The following is an 18,430-nucleotide window of genomic DNA, read 5'->3' as shown; positions in this document are numbered from 1 at the left end:
CGAGAAGAATGAATATGCAATATTGAATGCGCTAGAAGCTTTTGATCATGCGTTGATGGTGGCGTGATAGAACTGAAAATGCGTGGTGATGGCTATGTAGATGCAGGTCAAGGAGACGCGATATCGCAATCACGCGATGACGCGGTGGAACGTGCGCGCTTACATCATCATATTTCCGTAAGCGGCAAATTCTGAATCGGCGTTGATCACGGATGACGCTCCTGATGTTCAAGGCGACAATTTTGTCTGGAGCAGTCTCGTTACGAGTCGTGTAATCATCCTTGCTGATTAGGTGCCATCTCGTTGAATCGAAAATGAATCCACCGGTCTCGCGATCATTGTTAGCAATGCTTTCCCAGCCTAACTCAGAAGCGCCGGGTGTTGAATCCAATTATCCACGGTCTTCGTCGCGTTCGATTGAATCAGAGTTCGTTACAACGTGGGGCAAACGCTTTATTACTGACTCTGAGAAGTCGCACAAGGCTGCAGATCAAGACGTGCCTGGGTAGCGTCCTGTAGGCATGCGGCGCAGTCGTCGCGTCTACAGCTTTGCGGGCTTCCGTACGCAGTTTCAAACCATTCGCTTGCGGGCAGCGTTCCCTCATCTTTTGTGCTTGTCAAAACTCATCCCGTTAGACGATGGCATCGCCGACTTCGCTTTCACTCCCTGAACCAGCTGCGGCGCCTGAGGGCCTTTGCTCACAGTGCGCGGCATTCGACTTGGACGATGCACTATGCTTCAAACCTGCGATAGCAGTCCGAATCGTGCTGGAAATATATCAGCTAAAGCCGAAGACCTGCGCATTCTGCAGATTCCTGAGTGGCAGTATGGGCCATCTGCCGAAAGGTGGAATGTACAACGTGACCGCTGTACAAGCTCATTTTGCGGTAACTCCTCTTCTCGAAAAGATCGAAGCGCCCATACTGTGTATCGAAGCACGGCGGGATTGGCGGATTTTCAACCTCTTCAATATCCGCAGCTCCATCATCTTTGATTGCACTGGACCTATCGCTCGAAACTTGCAACCAATAGCACGTCTGATCGACTACAGGGTCGTTCGTGAGTGGATAGATTCGTGTGTACACACCCATCAATGTCGCACAGTCGATAGAGGGAAGAACTTACGATATTCATACTCCGTACCCGGCCTGAAGGTTATCGACTGCGAGCATCGCTTAATCAGAGACTTACCAGCTACCGCGTCGTATGTGACATTGAGCTACGTCTGGGGTAACCCGAAAGATCAATCTGTTGGTCAAGCTCGCCTAGAGTCACCAGCACCTGAGCTTCTACCACAAGACCTCCCAGCGACCATCGAAGACGCCATCAAAGTCACGCTCGCACTTGGGCACGATTACCTGTGGGTTGACAGGTACTGCTTGAATAAATCTTCAGAGGACTTCCATGCGCAGCTCAGACAGATGGATAAGATCTATGCTGGGTCGGCCTTAACGATTATCGCAGCGGCCGGCTCTGATGGTTCTTATGGACTACCGGGCGTCAGTCGGCAACGAGTGGTGAACCAACCCTTCTACTTTGGCCGACGGATCTTGTATTCCACTCCCTTGTTTAGTAGAGAAACCCTGGAGAGTACAACATGGAGCTCAAGAGGCTGGACGTATCAGGAAGGCCTACTTTCAACTAGGCGTCTTGTTTTCACTGACACCCAACTCTATTACGAATGCCAGGAGAGGTCTCGAATGGAAGGCTGGTTAGCTCCTGAACACATGTTCTGGCGACGTGATGAAGAGAGTGCTGGTTCTTGGTGTGACTATTTCAACAAAAATCCAGACCCGGGCCTTTTTCCAACTATCAACGGGCACGTTAAGAGTGTCCTCCACCGGATCGAGGCATTCACAAAGCGATCGCTCACGTATGAAGACGACGTACTCAATGCATTGCTAGGCATCTTTGCATTACTACGACAAGGCACGAATATTCCATATAGTGGCATACAACATCTTTGGGGAATGCCGTACTTTGGTTATGATGTAAACTTTCGGCGCGATAGAACACCACTTACTATATCGCTGTCAAGATTTGTGAATAACTTAAGCTGGGATGTAGATAACCCAGTCAGACGGCGGGTTGGATTTCCTAGTTGGTCATGGACTGGATGGATTGGTACAGTAAGATGGGCAAAGGGACTGATGATGGTGGACAACGGCCGATATCACAGACACCGATCTACACCTGATGTCCCATGCACTGTCAGTTTGGAACTCCGGAATGGAAACACCGTTGACTGGCGAATCTACCATGCCATGTCTTACTTACACGACACTTCCGAGGACGCACGAAACGCGCAACAACTCACTCGCTTCATACACATCAGCGCTTACATCACTCAGATCATGCAATCGGACGCACCGCATTGCTACCAGCTTGAGCTTGATCGCAAGAAATCAAACAACGATTCTCGACCAGTATATGTGTCTATCAATCCTACAGGGGGAGATCATGTCAACGTCGGTCGAGGATTGTTCGTGATGCACTTGCCGTGGTATCTCGAATATGGCCACGATAGCGAGTGCAACGTCTTAGTGGTTCAGCGTCAAGGCTCACATTGGGAAAGAGTTGGCATTGGTAGTACGTCGACATTCTTGGAAGTGGCACCCGTTGAAAAGACATGGACGAAAATTCGCCTCGGCTGATGAAAACAACATCCTCGGAGTTGTTTGTTTCACGCCCTCAAGGTCCGACAATCCGGGATCACTTGGACGGATGCATGTATGCCACTGCTGCATTGCGAAACATGCTATGCCAAGGCCTGCAGCACAGTATGCTTACCTCAAGAGCAACTAACTAGTTAATTAGACATAGTTCGAATCATCATACGTGCAGAGAGCCATATGTAGACCGGCCAATGCTCAAAAGAATGCAGCAATCTTGCCAGCGGACGCATTCGAACGCTTTGAGGCGAGAATGGTCGGCATTGATCAAATCCTTTTTGAGACATGCAGTCGTGCATACTCTGAGGGCATTCATATCTTCTCAATCTTTATGCAAGTATGCGTTGGCAAGTCTGACTTATGTTCAAAACTGGATGGCCTATAGATCTTTATCCTCGACCCATGCGATGTAGGCGCAGTCAGGTAAATGTGCATCACATCTAATCTTATAACCTTGACTAATTATTGTTGTAATATGATAAGCTCGGAGACTGCTAATCAGATATCAGCTCTAGTACAGCCTTTGAGAGATTGGGGTTGTTAAGACATCACGCGTTGTCATTGCGATATTGTTTTGGTGGACAGAGTGCGTCGCTCGGCTGTGAAACACGTCAGCTCAAAAACATTGTTCGAAAAACTATACTGACGAAACTTACCCAGACCCTTCTTGACAAAGTGATGCTAAGTATAGTCGTCATGAAAATAATACTCGCTTCTTCCTACAGGATTCGCATCGTTAATTGCTTTTTGTCGTCAACATGGCTTAAAAGAAACAATGTAAAAGGAACACCTGATGCTAGATGTGAATCAGATGTCGCTGTTGTCTTGAGGAGATCTCCTTGAGGGAATGTTTAAAAGACTATCCAAATCCGCCAATCTAGAAGTCTTACTCTAAACATCAACACTTCCCACTTGCTTTCAAATCATACACCTTCCACCATCTATATTGCAGTAAACGAATCAGGCGAAAACAATGGCATCAAATGGACTACAGGACTATGCCGACTTTTCACTTCCTATACCACCGAACCGCTACATCGATGATCCCGAATACTTCTGTCGATTCCATCCACGTGTTCACAAGGAAACTCAAGCATCAGATGATGCCACGGTTCAGTGTCAGATCGATGTCTTTGGGAGAGCTAATGTGGGGTTCGTGAAAGGGTGCCTTAGTCTGCGTTCAGGTGGTTGGACATCCTTGACTTACCCATATTGCCTTCCTGAACGTCTCGCCCTCGTCTCTTACATCAACGAGGTTGCCTTCTTCCAAAATGGTAGGTTGCTTCCACATTCAAGTTATTCTTCACTAACGTTGATAAAAGACGTCGATTTTTGGCTCCCGTTTGATGTAGGTGTATTCTAATCATGTTCTCTCAGGAAGGTCCTGGATATTTGCTAACAAGATTTCTTATATAGCCGGACACGAAATGTTGTGATTCTAGTGTATCAGTTGGTGGTAGAAAGAAGGCCGTGGATCCAGGTTGGCAGAACCGCCATACGCAAGTTTTCGCCAAAATTGCTATTCAGCTTGTGGATACGGACTCTCAACTCGGGAATCTTGTAATTCAAGGCCTGCAAACATGGAAGCGTGGTGAAGCCATGATGGAAGAGGAGATTCGATATCAGAATCTTACTCAATATCTCTCGGATCGCCTTGTGGACAATGCCTTCGAGTGAGTAGATCTTCTTCTACTTCTTCGATCAAGAGCTTGCAACTAATATCTGTAGATTTCTCTTTGCCGTCGCTCGATTTGGATCCAACTTCAGTCTCACTAAAGAGGAAGAAAAACTGATTGAACCAGTTCTCAAACCTTACTATGAGATTATGATTCTCACGAACGACTATTTCTCGTGGGAAACGGAGTATACGACTTTCCTCCGGTCCAACGAGAAGGTCGTTGTGAGAAACGCTGTTCCCCTGTTCATGGAATGGTATTCAATGTCTTGTCAAGAGGCAAAAGTCGCTCTCAAAGAAAAGATCAAATCCCTTGAGGACGACTATTGCTCACTCAAAGCTGAGTTCTTTTCCCAGTACCAGATTCCAGGTTCTTCGCCTGCCATCATGCGGTGGTTTGAAATCCTGGAAGGCGTACTGGCAGGCAACATATTTTGGAGCAAAACATGTCCTCGATACAACACGGCATTTGGGAGTGAGTACAAACAGTACCTGGCTCAGAGAATTAACGAAGGTGCCTATTTCTTCAATAGTTCGACAGAATCCTCCGCAATCATCAGCAATGATATCTTAAAGATATCGAAGCTGAATCTTAGCGGGCAAGGCGTGACCGATAGCGAGTGCGGAATGGGCTCTATGGGTAAGTAGATCGAGGAGAAATCTCTGGAAACAAACGATTCAACAGTATCTAAACAGTACGCAGGTCGAACTAAACCGTCCTTGTTTACCTGTGAACGGCTCCCGCCGTTGGACCAAAGCGTAGGTTTCAATGGACAATTTAGAGTTGGTCTACGCTTAGGAACTAACACCAACTATAGGTCATTGAGTATCCATCGAGATACATTGCATCGCTGCCTTCCAAAGAAATTTGGCACACGTTCATCGACGCTTTGAATACATGGTACCAGGTACCACAGCACCACTTGACTATCATTCGGACAGTCATTACACAGCTACACAGCTCCTCACTTATGTAAGTACAACCGCATGTAGGATAAGTCTCTGTTAACCTTTTGAAGGCTAGACGACATTCAAGATCACTCCCCACTCCGTCGTGGCCACCCAGCCGCCCACAGAGTTTATGGTATCGGCCAGACCGTCAACTCTGCTTACTTCCAGTGCGCCGATGCACTAAGACAGATACAGAAGATATCCTCTGACTCTGTCTTGGTTTTCACTGGTAACGTAGTTCTACCCTAATGTCGAGATTCTCTTCACTAATTCTTTGAAAGAGGAGCTCATGGCGTTGCAAATAGGTCAGGGAGCCGATATGTATTGGACATATCATTCAATCACGCCCACTGAAGAAGAATACCTTCAAACAGTTGATTCTAGTAAGTTGTTTAGTCTTATAGACTTAGCCACCATGATAGTCTACAGGCTTGTTCTCTATATTCTAACAATGATATTTCCAGAAACGACTGCCTTGTTTCGTATGGCTAGCCGCTTGTTACAAGGTCAGGCAACCATGAATAGGTAAGCTATCGGTCGACCACATAGACTAGGTATAGTCCCTAATATTCATATAGATGCATGGATATGGAGGAGTTTTTGACTCTATTTGGACGGTATATACAGATCCGGAACGATTACCAGAATCTCGAGTCCTCTAAGGTTTGACACCAACCCCGCCATCTGCGTTCTCTGCAAAAATAGCTGACATATTATAGAACACCAAGAATCAAGGCTTCTGCTCCGATTTCGATGGAGGAAAATACTCTCTCCCTCTCATCCATGCTTCAAAGCTTGGCAGCCCAGAGATCAATGCGATCCTGCAGCAGCGGAAGCGAACAGAAAGTCTGACAACCGATCTCAAGATAGTCCTGTTAAGCGAGCTGAAGGTAAAGGGTAGTTTAGCGTACACTCTTCAAGTACTCCAGAACCTCGAGCGGGCTATCAAAGAGGAACTCCAATCTCTAGAAAGCGAGGCCGAAATCAAGAACTGGCTACTATGGAGAATCTTGCAGCAGATGAGCCTGGACAACCACCATGGCTGAGCTGTTGCAGGAATACAAGCGGTAGTCCTGGTACTATAGATAACAAAGCAAGCTACTAGACTAGCCTGATTACTGCAATACAACGTTGTGTTAACAGATACAAGTCGCTTCACCCACTGGCTAGCGTGCTACAACACAATCTCTTACTAAACATTGGCAAAGAGTTGGTATTGTTCTTATGTCAACATTCATGGAAGCGGTATCCGTTGAGACGACATGAACGACGATTCGCCTTGACTGACGAAAACTGCATGTCTATACGCGAGCGTATCTACTACTTCCCCAGCTGTTCTTACTGTCGCTTCCCCATCGCCAGTTTTATTTGCCGTAGAAAGTACTCATACGATACTTTGTCTCACCCTCGTACTGCGCAAGATCTGACAATGCTTGCTCGCCCTCTCGGATGATAGCCTGCCGTATTCTCTCGCTTCGCGGCTTGATGCTCACTTTAAACACTTGCGGTCGCATGTTGAGGCCGTTTCTAGTGGACATTAGTACTTGCATGTTAGTCGCCTCCCGACCAAGACTTACGTGTAATCAAAGATATCGACCGGTATAGGCTTCCCACTCTCGTCTAGTGCTGGCTCGATCTTGAAACCCCAAACTAGTCTCGCAACGGTCAACCATGTGCCTTGTTCGGCGAGCGCCTGGCCTGAGCACACGCGTCGACCCCAGCCGAATGTCATGTATCCCCTCTCACCAGGAAAAGGTCGCGAGTTAGGATGATCCTTCATGAAACGGTTTGGATTAAATCGGTCTGGGTGGGGAAATTCGCGTTCATTGTGGTGAATCGCCCACACGTTTCCCTGCACCCATGTTGATTGTGGGATCAGATAACCATTGTAGTAATCGTCCTGGACTGGAGCATGTGGTTGTCCACCAATAATTGCAACAGATCGCCATCGAAACACCTCTTTTACGAACGCGCGCATATAAGGCAGATTGGCGTCGTCTTCAAACGAGGGACTGCGATCCGGTCCGACCACGCGATCTAGTTCTTCCCATGCTGCATGCATGGCTTCTGGAAACGCTCGCATTGCAAGAACAGCGGTAATGAGCGTACTGCTCGAAGTGTCTGATCCAGCGCCGAACAAATTTCCAGTCAGCGCGGAGATCTCTTTCGGATTGAGACCATACTTTTCCTGCTCTCGAAATAGCATCTTCGCATAGCAATCATCGTGTCCTGGCTTCGCATTCGCTTCACTTGCTAAGGAGTAGAAGAAGTCATGACCACGATGCGATCTCTTCTTTGATCCCATGCCGTGCTTCCATGGCGCATATTCGGTCGGTACGCGAGCAAGAATTGGAAAGGTTTCCATCAGCATGGGAAACGTCTTCCCTGGCACGTTCAGATCGGCCGCCCGGTGCATTAACGCGATAACGTCGGTGATGATGGGATCATCGTGGCTCGCGACACGCCTGCCGAAGCCGATGATAGAAACCACGCTGGTCGCATAGCGTTCAAAGTGCGCGACATAGTTTTCGGGGGTACGCAGGAGGTCGAGGGCGACAACTTTGCTCTCGTCGTTCTGGAAATCACGGTACTTCTTCACTTGCTGAATGCCAACGCCCTGATGTGTCACCTTGCGCAACATCCGGAAGCGCTCACGCTGCGCTTGTGTGGTAGTGATGAGATTTACGAGATTGTTCTGACCAGAGCCGAGTTCAGCAAAGACAAGCATACGCGGCCTTGAGCAGTATATGCCTGCTCTCTTATCAAGAAGTTCGTTCGCGGTCCAAGCATCGTTGATCCATACGGTCGGATTGCGTCCGATCCAATATGTTATCAATGGGGTGTTGTATTTTTTCGACAGTTCCTCGAAGAAGATCCACGGCTTGTTATCTGGTAGCTGGAACGTGTTGCCAACGATTGGGTATGGGAAAGGCCCAGGCGGCTTCTCAACATCAGTATCATGCTCGCACGCTACAGTGTGGCGTTCTTACCATCTTTGATCTCATGTATAGCATCCAAGCATAGTCTGCGAACACCCCCAAAGTTGCGGTTGCGAGGACCGCCAAGGCAATGTTTCCCACGCCAAACTTTGAGATACCATGCTGCAAATAATGCAAAGGCAGAGCCTCGAAGATCTGTTCTACTGCCATGCTTCACGTTGTTCAAAGGGTGCGCTGGCGACGTCCGTGGGATGAAGATGTGCCGAGTTACAAGATGCACTTCTCCGAAGCTTCAGAACTCCACCGTGGCGGCTATGAGCAGGCGTTCAATAAATTGACACCTGATACCGAGCGTGCTAAGCGACAGGCATCACAAGTAGCGGGTACTGAGTGCAGCCATTCGTAGTGAGTTGCATGCGCACAACCCCACATTGCGGGGGTGGGGCATTGGTGCCGGGTAAACTTTGCAGCTTCATGGTCATCTCGTACACCCGAGGGGTATGCGACTCTTTCCCCACTGGTACGAATACGCGCAAGAGAGTGGGTCAGCATCTGTGGGTATGGTGTTGGACGGCAAGCGGGAGACTGGCGACAGATATTGCGCCGAGACGCGACGCGCGACCCGCAATAGCGCCAAACTGCCTCATCGCCGTGCTTCTGCTGGTCACTACGACAACACAACCACGCACAATGCTCTCTATCAACATGTACATCGACTGATATCCAAGGATACAGCGCGTCACTCAGCAATCACGCTTTGGCAGCCTTGTCTTCTGTACTATACCTCCCAGATTTCTCTATGATGTAGCACTTACCCGATGCGGTGCCTACGAAGACCGACTCACGAAGCCACCACGAACGCGATGCTTCTCAATCCGGTGTTACTATGTTCGAACAATACATGATTTTCACGTCGAGGAAACTCCGCTTTTTGCGGCGGCTTCCTGACATCACTATGTACCACTATTCGTCCTTCCCATAGGACCAAAACTATGGTAGCGATAGCCTGCGCAAGAATTCCTCGCAATCCCTCAACTTCGTCGCACACCACTCCGAGGACATATCAAACCCGCAAAAATGAGAGTGATTGACATGGAAGAACTCATGGCTTTCATCCGTGAAGACCTCGGCAGCATGCTCAAAGACAAACACGACGTCTATTCTCCAGGCAGCCTGGAGTCTCTACCTTGTGAGCTCATTGTCATGATTGCTGAGTATCTTTCTAAAAAGGACCTACTCACGCTTCGATCACTGGGCAACCGAAACATATCACGAGGTATCGATGACCGCTTTGTAAGTAAAATCTAACCTAAATATATTTGCTATGTCTTGCATACTTTCCAGCATTACGTAGAACCCAGCGAGGCCTTCGGGGTCAGTTGTTCTGACAACTAACTGCTCTGATCAGGTCAAAGTATGCTTCTCCAGACGACGATGTCGAACGACCATGGCAAGCGTCGCGCGCCTCGAGGCCTTGTCTTGCACGCGACTTGCCGAGCGTATTCGCACACTCGAGGTGTACACTATCTTCGATTGCCAGCCATCACGATTCGGGGATCTAGCAACAGGAAAACCCTGTGCGAAGGCTGCCATCAGTACCTCCGAGGTGCCATGGATGTTCGGTCGTATCTTTCAACGTCTGACGAATCTCAAGAACTTCTTGTTTCGCGCTCCTCCTGGTCTGTGGGGAATGTGTGACGAGGAATTAACCAATGAGCTGCCACTGTTTGGTTTTTCCGAAGCCCATCCGCACTTAAGGTTCGGCCCTCGATATCACTTCGGGCTGCATGGTCCACGGCACGATCACGTTATCGATACGTACTCTATGGTCAGCCTTGGTTATGCCCTGATTTCCAGCCTCCAGCATACAAGACAGCAGCTAGACAGCTTTGAGATATTGGGATTCGCGGATTCGAAATGGCAGTCGAAGTTGACATCTAGTCCACTATTACTCTACTCCATGCGAAGGGTATGCGCCCTACGAGCCCTTACATGCCTGAAGCTCCAGTTGGATATGTTGGCCTTGGAGAATGAATCCATGACTTCCCTTGTCTTGATGATCGAAAGCAACGCGAACCTCAAATCTCTGCATCTATCTGCGCGCCCATCGAGTTGTCAGCGCTGGTTATCGCGTAGCGAGAATTGGGCACCTTTGCTTCGGCTACTAGGCTCTAGCCCACCATTCCGCCTCCGCTCACTCGAACTTGACGGGCTTGTCACGAGCACTTCTGCGCCCACTCTTGCGCGGATCATCAACGTACACTCATCCTCGATTCGCCGCGTCGTTCTCAAGCACACAAACTTCCATTACCCGAATACGCTTCGTGAATTCTTCACAGCGTGCGCCAACTCGGGTATACATTACTACAGGTCAGAGAGCCTCTTGTTCCACGAAACGAGCATGCTGGTTGGTACTAGTCTAAGCTTCCGCGTGTTTGAGGACAAGGAAGACGAACTGCACCGAGATTGGTCGGGCGAGGAGGACTTGGATCAATGTGACCTGCTCGATACGACTTGCCAGGATTGGGTGGAGGTGCGGTTCCCTAGCGGAAGGGACATACTGGTATACGACAACGAGAATGGGCAAAACGGAGATGATTGGATGTACAGGGCCTTTATGGCCGGTGTGTCGATGATCAAGGATGGTGCTCTCATTGATTCTTAACGCACAATCGCTACAGAGGGGCAGCACTTGGTGTATTGGAGTGACGTCAAGAAGGCATTTGAGGGACGAAATGTGACGTCGATTTCAATGTGGCACCCCGATGGTATTGTATTAAACCAATCCCAACATAATGTCCCTGTACCATCTAGCAGATGCCGAGTACCCTAAGTTGGTGTCGAAGCCGCGTCCACTGATATGGAGGCCTGAAAACAATGTATGAGCGCCACTTCAACTAGATCTTTTCATGTGTTTTGATCGGTATTGCTACGTACGCATGTATTAACTAGAAATCTTGACATCATGTTTTTCTGCTGCATTCTTCAACGCCTCTTTATCAAGCGGTCTACTTTTGTCTGGCACAAGAGTGCCCTCGAACTTGCCACCAGCATCCGCGATCAGCGACTCCAATCCATCTCCGCTCGAGTACGCCCAGAAGCGGTTGTATCGGTCGAGGAACTCAATCGAGATTGCAGTGCCGGCCGGAACAAAAGCTGTCTCTCCTGCTCGAATGACATTCGCACTCCCATCAAGAGTGACGTTGATCGCTCCATCTAGAACATGATATACCTGGTGAACCTTCATGAACGCGAATGGCCTACTCAGGACCGAGTTTGCCAACCGGTTACTTGACTCGATAGCTGTAGCTGCAAAGTTCCCCGTGGGCGACTGAGTTTGCTTAGTGGTGATGAAAGGCCTGCTTAGCACACCCTCGAGTAGATGGCACGGTCCTGTGTTCGCCTTGAGATAGTACTCCTTGCCAGGCTCATCGGGCAACTTAGAGTCCTCTTCCTTTGTCAAATCGCTGACTTCCGCACCCTGAAATCCTGGTTGAAAGACGACGTCGTACTTCTCCTTGATCTCCGTGATTCTAGATCCAACCAACTCTCCTATGTCGCTTGTATCAAACTCATCCGCAAAAACACCATCATACTTCTTACAAATCAGCCGAAAGAAGTCAACCCATTGTCCAGGAGTGACTACTCCGATCGATTCGTTGGTGCCATCATCGATAAGCTGTGGTCGATGCACGACCTTGGGAGGAACGTAGCAGAAATCTCCCGGACCGAGGATTTTACAGCGATTTCCCGCCCAGACTTTCACATGTCCACGTGTGCACATGAAAACGTCATGAGCCAAGTTATGATAGTGGAAGCCTGGAGGGTCCCCGAGAGCACCATCGTATCCGAACACAGATAACAGGCCCGAAGTCTCCTTCGCACTGGCGAGTAGGCGTACAGTAACTTTGTGTCCGGGTATCATCATGGTATCGCCCTCGTATGCAGGAATGATGTATGGCGAGGATTTACCAAGCGGTTGTTGCACGCGTGGCATGCTAGAGGATTGGGGAACGTCCATTTTGGTAGATGTTTGTATGAGTTTCAGGTTTGGGCCCGTAACAGTAGTGATTGGTATGGAAAGCCCACGAGTAATGTCTTCCAAGGCGAATGTAACTGGCCTGGTTGTGATGGAATGATACATCTCGAGAAACATGAAGGATACACTGTTTATAGTGATACATACTTCGGATCGGAGCATAACGAGAAGCGAGCGCGATCCGATCCGGGCCTTCGGACTGTAGCATCATTGGATATACGATAGTCGGGTCGGGAACGGGTCTATACTCTGATTTCAGCAAAGATGAGACGCGTTGCTCGATTCGCGGGGTACCGTAATTCTCTTTCCATTATGCTCCGTTGAGATCGTATCAACAGCCGACAATTTTGGTATAGATGAGCGCGATGCACATCCATATTGAAGGCGAACCGCCTTCAGAAATTCCACTCCCGGAGTTCAGCGAATGTCGTGAATACTTAGGTATATTGAGATCGCATCCCGTTCTACATATTTGCCATATCATTTCCATATCATCTTTGAGTATTCCTGGTGCAGGTGTAGTGTTTGCGTTTCGCCAGTCAGGAAACTCCGGGAAGAGTGGGGTTACGACGTCTATCCCGCATTCCGCTATCCACTTAGCCTCGGCCGAGCTATGATAAAGTTACCGTTCTCTGTAGCCGCTGATGATGTCGGTCTTTCACTAAGAGCGATGTGCGAGGACAATGCACGAGGATAGTGGCATAGTCTGTGATGCGGCAGCCTCCATCGTAGGTACCTCTGGAAGTAGCCTCCAAAGCATCCAGATTACACGCTATGTGCACTATACGTAGAAGACTTCAAGACGTTGAACGCAGTAATATGCAACATGTCGCTCATTCAAATCAGGCTGAAGAGCTTATATGAGGAGTTAACTCACAAAGATGAAGCCTTTCGAGCTGCGATTACAATAGAACTATTCTTGAAGACGAGCATGTCACCAAATCCGAGCAAGCCATCGTATCGCAGATGCATGACGCGTGCCTTTGCTCTTAAACATTCAGAATAACTTCTTTAAGGTAGTCTGTAGGGCTGCTGGTACATGAATACGTTGGAACAGCTATCGAGTAGTGTCTGCTAAGACATCTATAATGCTTGCATTGATTACAGCGAGTGCGCATCGCACAGCCGTTATATATGTCTTGCCCTTCAGAACTTCCAAGACCATCCATCATGGTTCAAAGGCTCCATCGCAGGATGTGCAGCCTCTGCTTTCGCGTACTCCTCGTCAATTATCTTTCTCTTCGCCTCACTACGAACCTTCAACATAACAGGCATATGCTCTCCTGGATTTCCTGGCATATCTCCAGGGAAATCTCTCGGGTCGAGTGGCAACTTGGCGTTTGGCGCTGGCACGATCTCAAACGCCCACACTAGACGCATGATCGCAATTGCCAGTGAACGTTCGGCGACATGATACCCGGGACAGATACGCCGCCCGGATCCGAAAGCGAAATGATCGCGGTCTTTAACGTTAGCGGAGTTCTTGCTCTGCTCACTATTCGTCAAGTCTCCCTCGTACCGCTCAGGCCAGAAGCGATCTGGGTCGACATGTCGGCCCGGGTCATGCCCAATGGCCCACGAGTTGAGATGGATACGAGAGCCGGCAGGCAGACGAATGCCATTGTAATTCAGCTCCTTGGTAGTCATATGTGGATGGCCGAGTGCAACAGGTGGGCGCCAACGCCAGAGCTCCTTCATCAGGTAGCGTACGTAAGGTATCGACTCGAGGTCTTCGTAGATTGGTAGGCGGTCTGCAACTCCAACTACAGCTTCAATCTTGCTGAGCGCCTCGGCCTGAACAGCGGGAAATCGCATCATGGCCTCGAGGAAAGACCATGATGACATTTTCGAAGTATCTGCAGCGCCGATAATGAGCATGAAAGCCAGGTAAGCGGCCTCAGATCGGTCTTCAAATCCCATGTTTTTCTCATCCTGTAATACACGAGCTAAGAAAGAGTCGTTGACTCTGCCCGCCTTAATGGCCTTTTCAACTCGCTGCAGGCGCTCGATGGACCATTTCATGTTGTCTTGAAAGAGCGCTCTTGCCTTTCTCTCCCAGGGCTTGAGGACAAGGGGTAATCCGTCCAAGATTGGGAGTATATCGACAAGGTGAGATCCAGAAAGTGTTCCTAAGATCTGTTCTAATCCGCTGCGGAAGATGTATTCAATCACTGGATCTTTCTCGTCTGGGATATCCATGCCGAATGTTTGACTGGCGAATGCGCTGTACGTATACCGGCCAATTTCGTTGAAGAGCTGGACACTGTTACCGGCTAGATCGTCATTACCGGCGACTTGCTTCAGAAACTTTGCCGTTTCAAAATGCAGGTAGTCGAGACCAGCATCGGCGCGTGTGACACTGGTCATACCTTGCAAGATGACCTTCCTCTGGTGTTTCCACCTGGGATGGCTGGCACTCAATAGAAGCACGTTCTCTTGATTGCATATCTGTTCGTTGCTAATGATCCAACGTGGGCGCTCCGATGTCGTGGCAGATGCTTTATCGAAGATGGCTTTGACGGCTTCGTCACTATTGATGAAGTACTGAGTAAAGGGCCCAACTTGCAAACGAACTATCTCGCCGTGGTCGCGAGCATACTGGCCGAAAAGTAGGTGTAGGGAGCCCGTCTTTCCGGATCGGATGACATCGACCGCATTTCCCAGTAGTGGCACGCCTGGTGGTTTCGGAGGCAATGGCAGCTTCCCCCTATCTTGAAGCCAATGGCGCATCCATGATAGTAGGTAGACAACCGGGACTGTCAACAAGGCCAATAAAGGGATCGGTAAGAAGGCCATGATGATAATCTTGCTAGCTGCATAACTTCCATCTCACGGTTGTGACCTCTTTAAATTGCACTGGCCGGTGCGACGTTGTACGACCAAGAGCGGACCCAGATCTACCACCTTAGACCATTCGGCCATCGTTTCGCATGGACAGACTTTACGAGCAAGAGCTGTTAAGGTAGTATGCGGGGGAAGTACGGGATGTGGAGAGCGGGGTCGGGATCTTCGGCTTCCGTCGTTCCCGACCCGTTGCCATCATCACTTGATGTTCCGACTACCAGAACTCACAATCCTACCGGAACTTGCTGAACGATCCTATGCTGCAAAGGTATCCGAAAAGATGGTTACTGAAGATACCGTCATACCAGCAGCGGCCGTGAACGCTAACGATGACCTGTGTGGAGAGCTGCCATCGCCTCAAGCGTCAGCTTCGACTAGGGGAAAACGTGTATCGCTCGCGTGTCAAAGTTGCAGGTCTAGAAAGACCAAGGTAAGATTCTTTGCTTCGGGAGCTTTGGCGTTTCTTAGACTGGTGTATCCTTGTCTCATTTGTTGACCCATAACGTTATCAGTGCGATGGCATACAACCTGCTTGCTTGACGTGTCAGCACCTCGGCATCGACTGTGTATATGCGAAAGCGTCTAGAAAGACTGGTTCTAGAAGAATTAATGAGTATGTGTCTAGAACTCAGCTTGGGTGAAATCTGACAGCGACAGCCGAGCTCAGGCGATGCACAAAGTCAGAAAACTACAACATCAGTTGCATACGGCGACCAGATACTCAGCAACGACCCGCCCTGATGACACTGTGGACACTGTAACCCAGCGACCTGATGTGATCCATAGACTATGCGCCCAGACTGAAGCAAGGGATGTCGGCAATATTGATTCCGACACAGCTGTTGACATCTCTGAACAAGAAGTTAGTGAGGAGGTTCGTGCCGCAGAGGTCTTCCAGGATCGGCACGCATCGGAGTTTGGACACTTCGGTTAGTGATTAGCTTTCATTATACGAGCTCTCTAACAATATGGATAGGTTTGTCTTCGAATCATGCATTTTTTCGATCAATATCACGTTGCTTCATACGCTTCTTGCGTGGTGCGCCGCAACAGCATGATCAAACCCAACCAGAAACAACCGAAGACTGGAGTGAGATCAACACATCAAGAGTAAACCCAACAAGCAACCTGAAGCACAACTCTGAGGAAACATTACCAACCATTTCAGAGTCCTTCTCAATGCTTGACCGCTTCATAGCAACTAGCGCAGGAGCCTTTCCTTTCGTCAGCAAAGCGACTCTAACAGCACCTCTCAAGGAACTGGCCTTTGGATCTCGCAAGCCAGGATGGACTACAAAGCGAGCACTTGTCAACATTATGTTTGCACATTCGTGTCTGGCAATTGAAGATCCCAAGTGTGATGTGTATTTCCAGCGGACCATACAATATCTGACCCCTGAAACTCTCCGAGGCGCAAGTTTGGAACTCAGTGAGTTGTTACTCTCTCGCTTCTTTATCAAGTATTAACAAGTCCCTTAGTCCAATCGTTACTGCTCGTTACGAGCTATCAACAGCAGCAGCAGATGCCTGTCAGTAGTGGAACGTACCATGCCCTGACGGTAAAAGCCGCATTTCAGCTCGGTCTGCATTGTCCTTCCAGCTACAAAGATCTTTCGCCATCAGACTCTGAGTTGAGAAAGAGACTATGGTACAGTTTGATCAATCAGGATAGGTATTCCCTCATCAATCTGATTTTCCCCAACTAGAAGCTAAGTTACTCAGGATGCTTTGTATGTGCCTGGGTAGACCGTGTCTTATTCCGTCACAGCACATATGTACGCCTGAACTAGAAGACCCGAGACAGATTCACCACGTGTTACCTCTTGCGCATGAATATCAAGTGGAAAGTCTTCTTCAGCACAAATACCAAACGTAAGGCTCGATGATCATTCTTGCGAAACTCGAACTAACAAAGATGCAAAGCGACCTATATAGTATCATTGCAGCCATGCTCAGTGACGTTTACCAACACAACATCGGAAGGGAGATATCTTTAAGCACGTGGTCTTTGCTTGCATTGAGATTGCAATTGTACCAGCGATTTGAAGAGTGGCGTCAACAGCTCGACCCTCGTCTAAGGCTCATCACACCACAAGAGATTTGCACCGTCCTTACATCCCGAATCGAAGAGAATCGTTTCAGAATAACTCTAACAGTACATTACTACCGCGCTCTGATCATGCTTAACGGACCGGTCATTAAAAACTTGCTGGATGTCGTTGTCGGCTCCTCCAGTGTAGATGAAGCTGACGAATCTCTATTCGAGCAATGTGTGCCGACCATCAAGAGCGATCTCGTTGTACTCGAGAACTTGAATCAAATCCTTTGTATCATTTCACAAAGCGAGGAGTTCATGAACCACAACAACGTCCGATGGATTTCCAATCATGCCTGTAAGGACAGGCGTTATACGGCGATCAGATAAGGTAACACTAACGAGAAGCAGGTTCGATACTAGCCATGCATCTTTTCTGTCTTGCATTGCTGTACCACATCCGTCCTGAACTTGAAGCGAAGACTATCACTCCGGCATCTAGGATCAGAGGTCTACTGGGGCAATGCCTTGACAACATGAGAGTACTGCAACGGACTAGTCCATTGTTTCGGAAAGCTCGTGAAGCGCTCGAAGTCTTCACTCAAAAGCTAGACTCAGTTTGTAAGTCGTCCAGGTCGACAGCAGCTATCTCTGATGTGCCTTGTCTAACGCCGTATCAATCAGATATTAGAGAGCTGCCTACACCCGGCGCTTCCGCCTCTGACATTGGAGCACTCCGCAATTCTCCTCCTAGGCATTACGACTTCAGCATGAACAACGACTTCTTTGGGCAGTCTGAATTTGACTTTCTGCTGGGAGACGGTTTCTATTGCTAAGCTTACAATATTCATCAAGCGGCAAGTCTATGCCACTGCAGTGACACTAATTCGTGTTTTTCTGTCTCAACTTAATGCGGACATTGAAGTTCTTGCGATGTACGAAGAAGGCATTCTTCAAATACATCGGCTCTTGGCTTTCGTCAATCTCAATCTATGCACAAGTATTAGTGAAGCCCTGAGATCGCGTATCTGCAATGCTTACCTCGAACTTCCTCAGGAAGGTGGGAATGATCTTGTATGTTTCTAAGAGGCTGATGTTTCTCCCAATGCATGTTCTTGATCCTGCCCCGAAATGAAACATACTGGACTCAGAGTTGCTATCAGTCAATCAGTCAGTTGTCAGTTCATCTTTGCGGTTCAAACTGTCAGTCTGGAGGTAGTGAACTGACCTGATTGACTGCCAAGACATTTTTTAGAATCGCGAACTGAGACTGA

The 18,430-nt window shown here is 48.6% G+C and overlaps 6 protein-coding genes across 6 annotated transcripts; 3 read left to right on the top strand and 3 right to left on the bottom strand.

Moving 5' to 3' along the window:
• Positions 1-3,944: 3,944 nt before the first annotated feature.
• Positions 3,945-6,345, top strand: J4E82_008332 (uncharacterized protein; the record flags this gene model as incomplete). The annotated part of the gene is made up of 10 exons (XM_051734565.1): positions 3,945-3,951; positions 4,124-4,346; positions 4,402-4,988; positions 5,052-5,107; positions 5,167-5,321; positions 5,368-5,528; positions 5,581-5,682; positions 5,764-5,824; positions 5,878-5,962; positions 6,019-6,345. The coding sequence occupies 10 exons, from the start codon at positions 3,945-3,947 to the stop codon at positions 6,343-6,345; spliced, it is 1,764 nt and encodes a 587-aa protein (XP_051585632.1).
• A 318-nt stretch (positions 6,346-6,663) lies between these two features.
• J4E82_008331 (uncharacterized protein) lies at positions 6,664-8,448 on the bottom strand (the record flags this gene model as incomplete). The annotated part of the gene is made up of 3 exons (XM_051734564.1): positions 6,664-6,826; positions 6,877-8,240; positions 8,290-8,448. 3 exons carry the CDS (start codon positions 8,446-8,448, stop codon positions 6,664-6,666), a joined length of 1,686 nt encoding a protein of 561 aa, XP_051585631.1.
• Positions 8,449-9,315: 867 nt separating this feature from the next.
• J4E82_008330 (uncharacterized protein) lies at positions 9,316-10,903 on the top strand (the record flags this gene model as incomplete). Its single annotated transcript, XM_051734563.1, has 2 exons — positions 9,316-9,531; positions 9,647-10,903. 2 exons carry the CDS (start codon positions 9,316-9,318, stop codon positions 10,901-10,903), a joined length of 1,473 nt encoding a protein of 490 aa, XP_051585630.1.
• Positions 10,904-11,182: 279 nt separating this feature from the next.
• On the bottom strand, positions 11,183-12,259 carry J4E82_008329 (uncharacterized protein; the record flags this gene model as incomplete). Its single annotated transcript, XM_051734562.1, has 1 exon — positions 11,183-12,259. The coding sequence occupies one exon, from the start codon at positions 12,257-12,259 to the stop codon at positions 11,183-11,185; it is 1,077 nt and encodes a 358-aa protein (XP_051585629.1).
• Positions 12,260-13,423: 1,164 nt separating this feature from the next.
• Positions 13,424-15,073, bottom strand: J4E82_008328 (uncharacterized protein; the record flags this gene model as incomplete). Its single annotated transcript, XM_051734561.1, has 1 exon — positions 13,424-15,073. The coding sequence occupies one exon, from the start codon at positions 15,071-15,073 to the stop codon at positions 13,424-13,426; it is 1,650 nt and encodes a 549-aa protein (XP_051585628.1).
• A 253-nt stretch (positions 15,074-15,326) lies between these two features.
• J4E82_008327 (uncharacterized protein) lies at positions 15,327-16,827 on the top strand (the record flags this gene model as incomplete). The annotated part of the gene is made up of 4 exons (XM_051734560.1): positions 15,327-15,551; positions 15,921-16,050; positions 16,194-16,550; positions 16,601-16,827. The coding sequence occupies 4 exons, from the start codon at positions 15,327-15,329 to the stop codon at positions 16,825-16,827; spliced, it is 939 nt and encodes a 312-aa protein (XP_051585627.1).
• Positions 16,828-18,430: the final 1,603 nt, after the last annotated feature.

This window comes from Alternaria postmessia, assembly GCF_024291825.1.
Source record: "Alternaria postmessia strain BMP 2775 chromosome Unknown scaffold_66, whole genome shotgun sequence".
In the NCBI taxonomy this organism is placed as follows: Eukaryota; Fungi; Ascomycota; class Dothideomycetes; order Pleosporales; family Pleosporaceae; genus Alternaria; species Alternaria postmessia.
The sequence above is the reverse complement of the archived record's forward strand: the minus strand, read 5'-3'. Positions and strand labels throughout refer to the sequence as shown.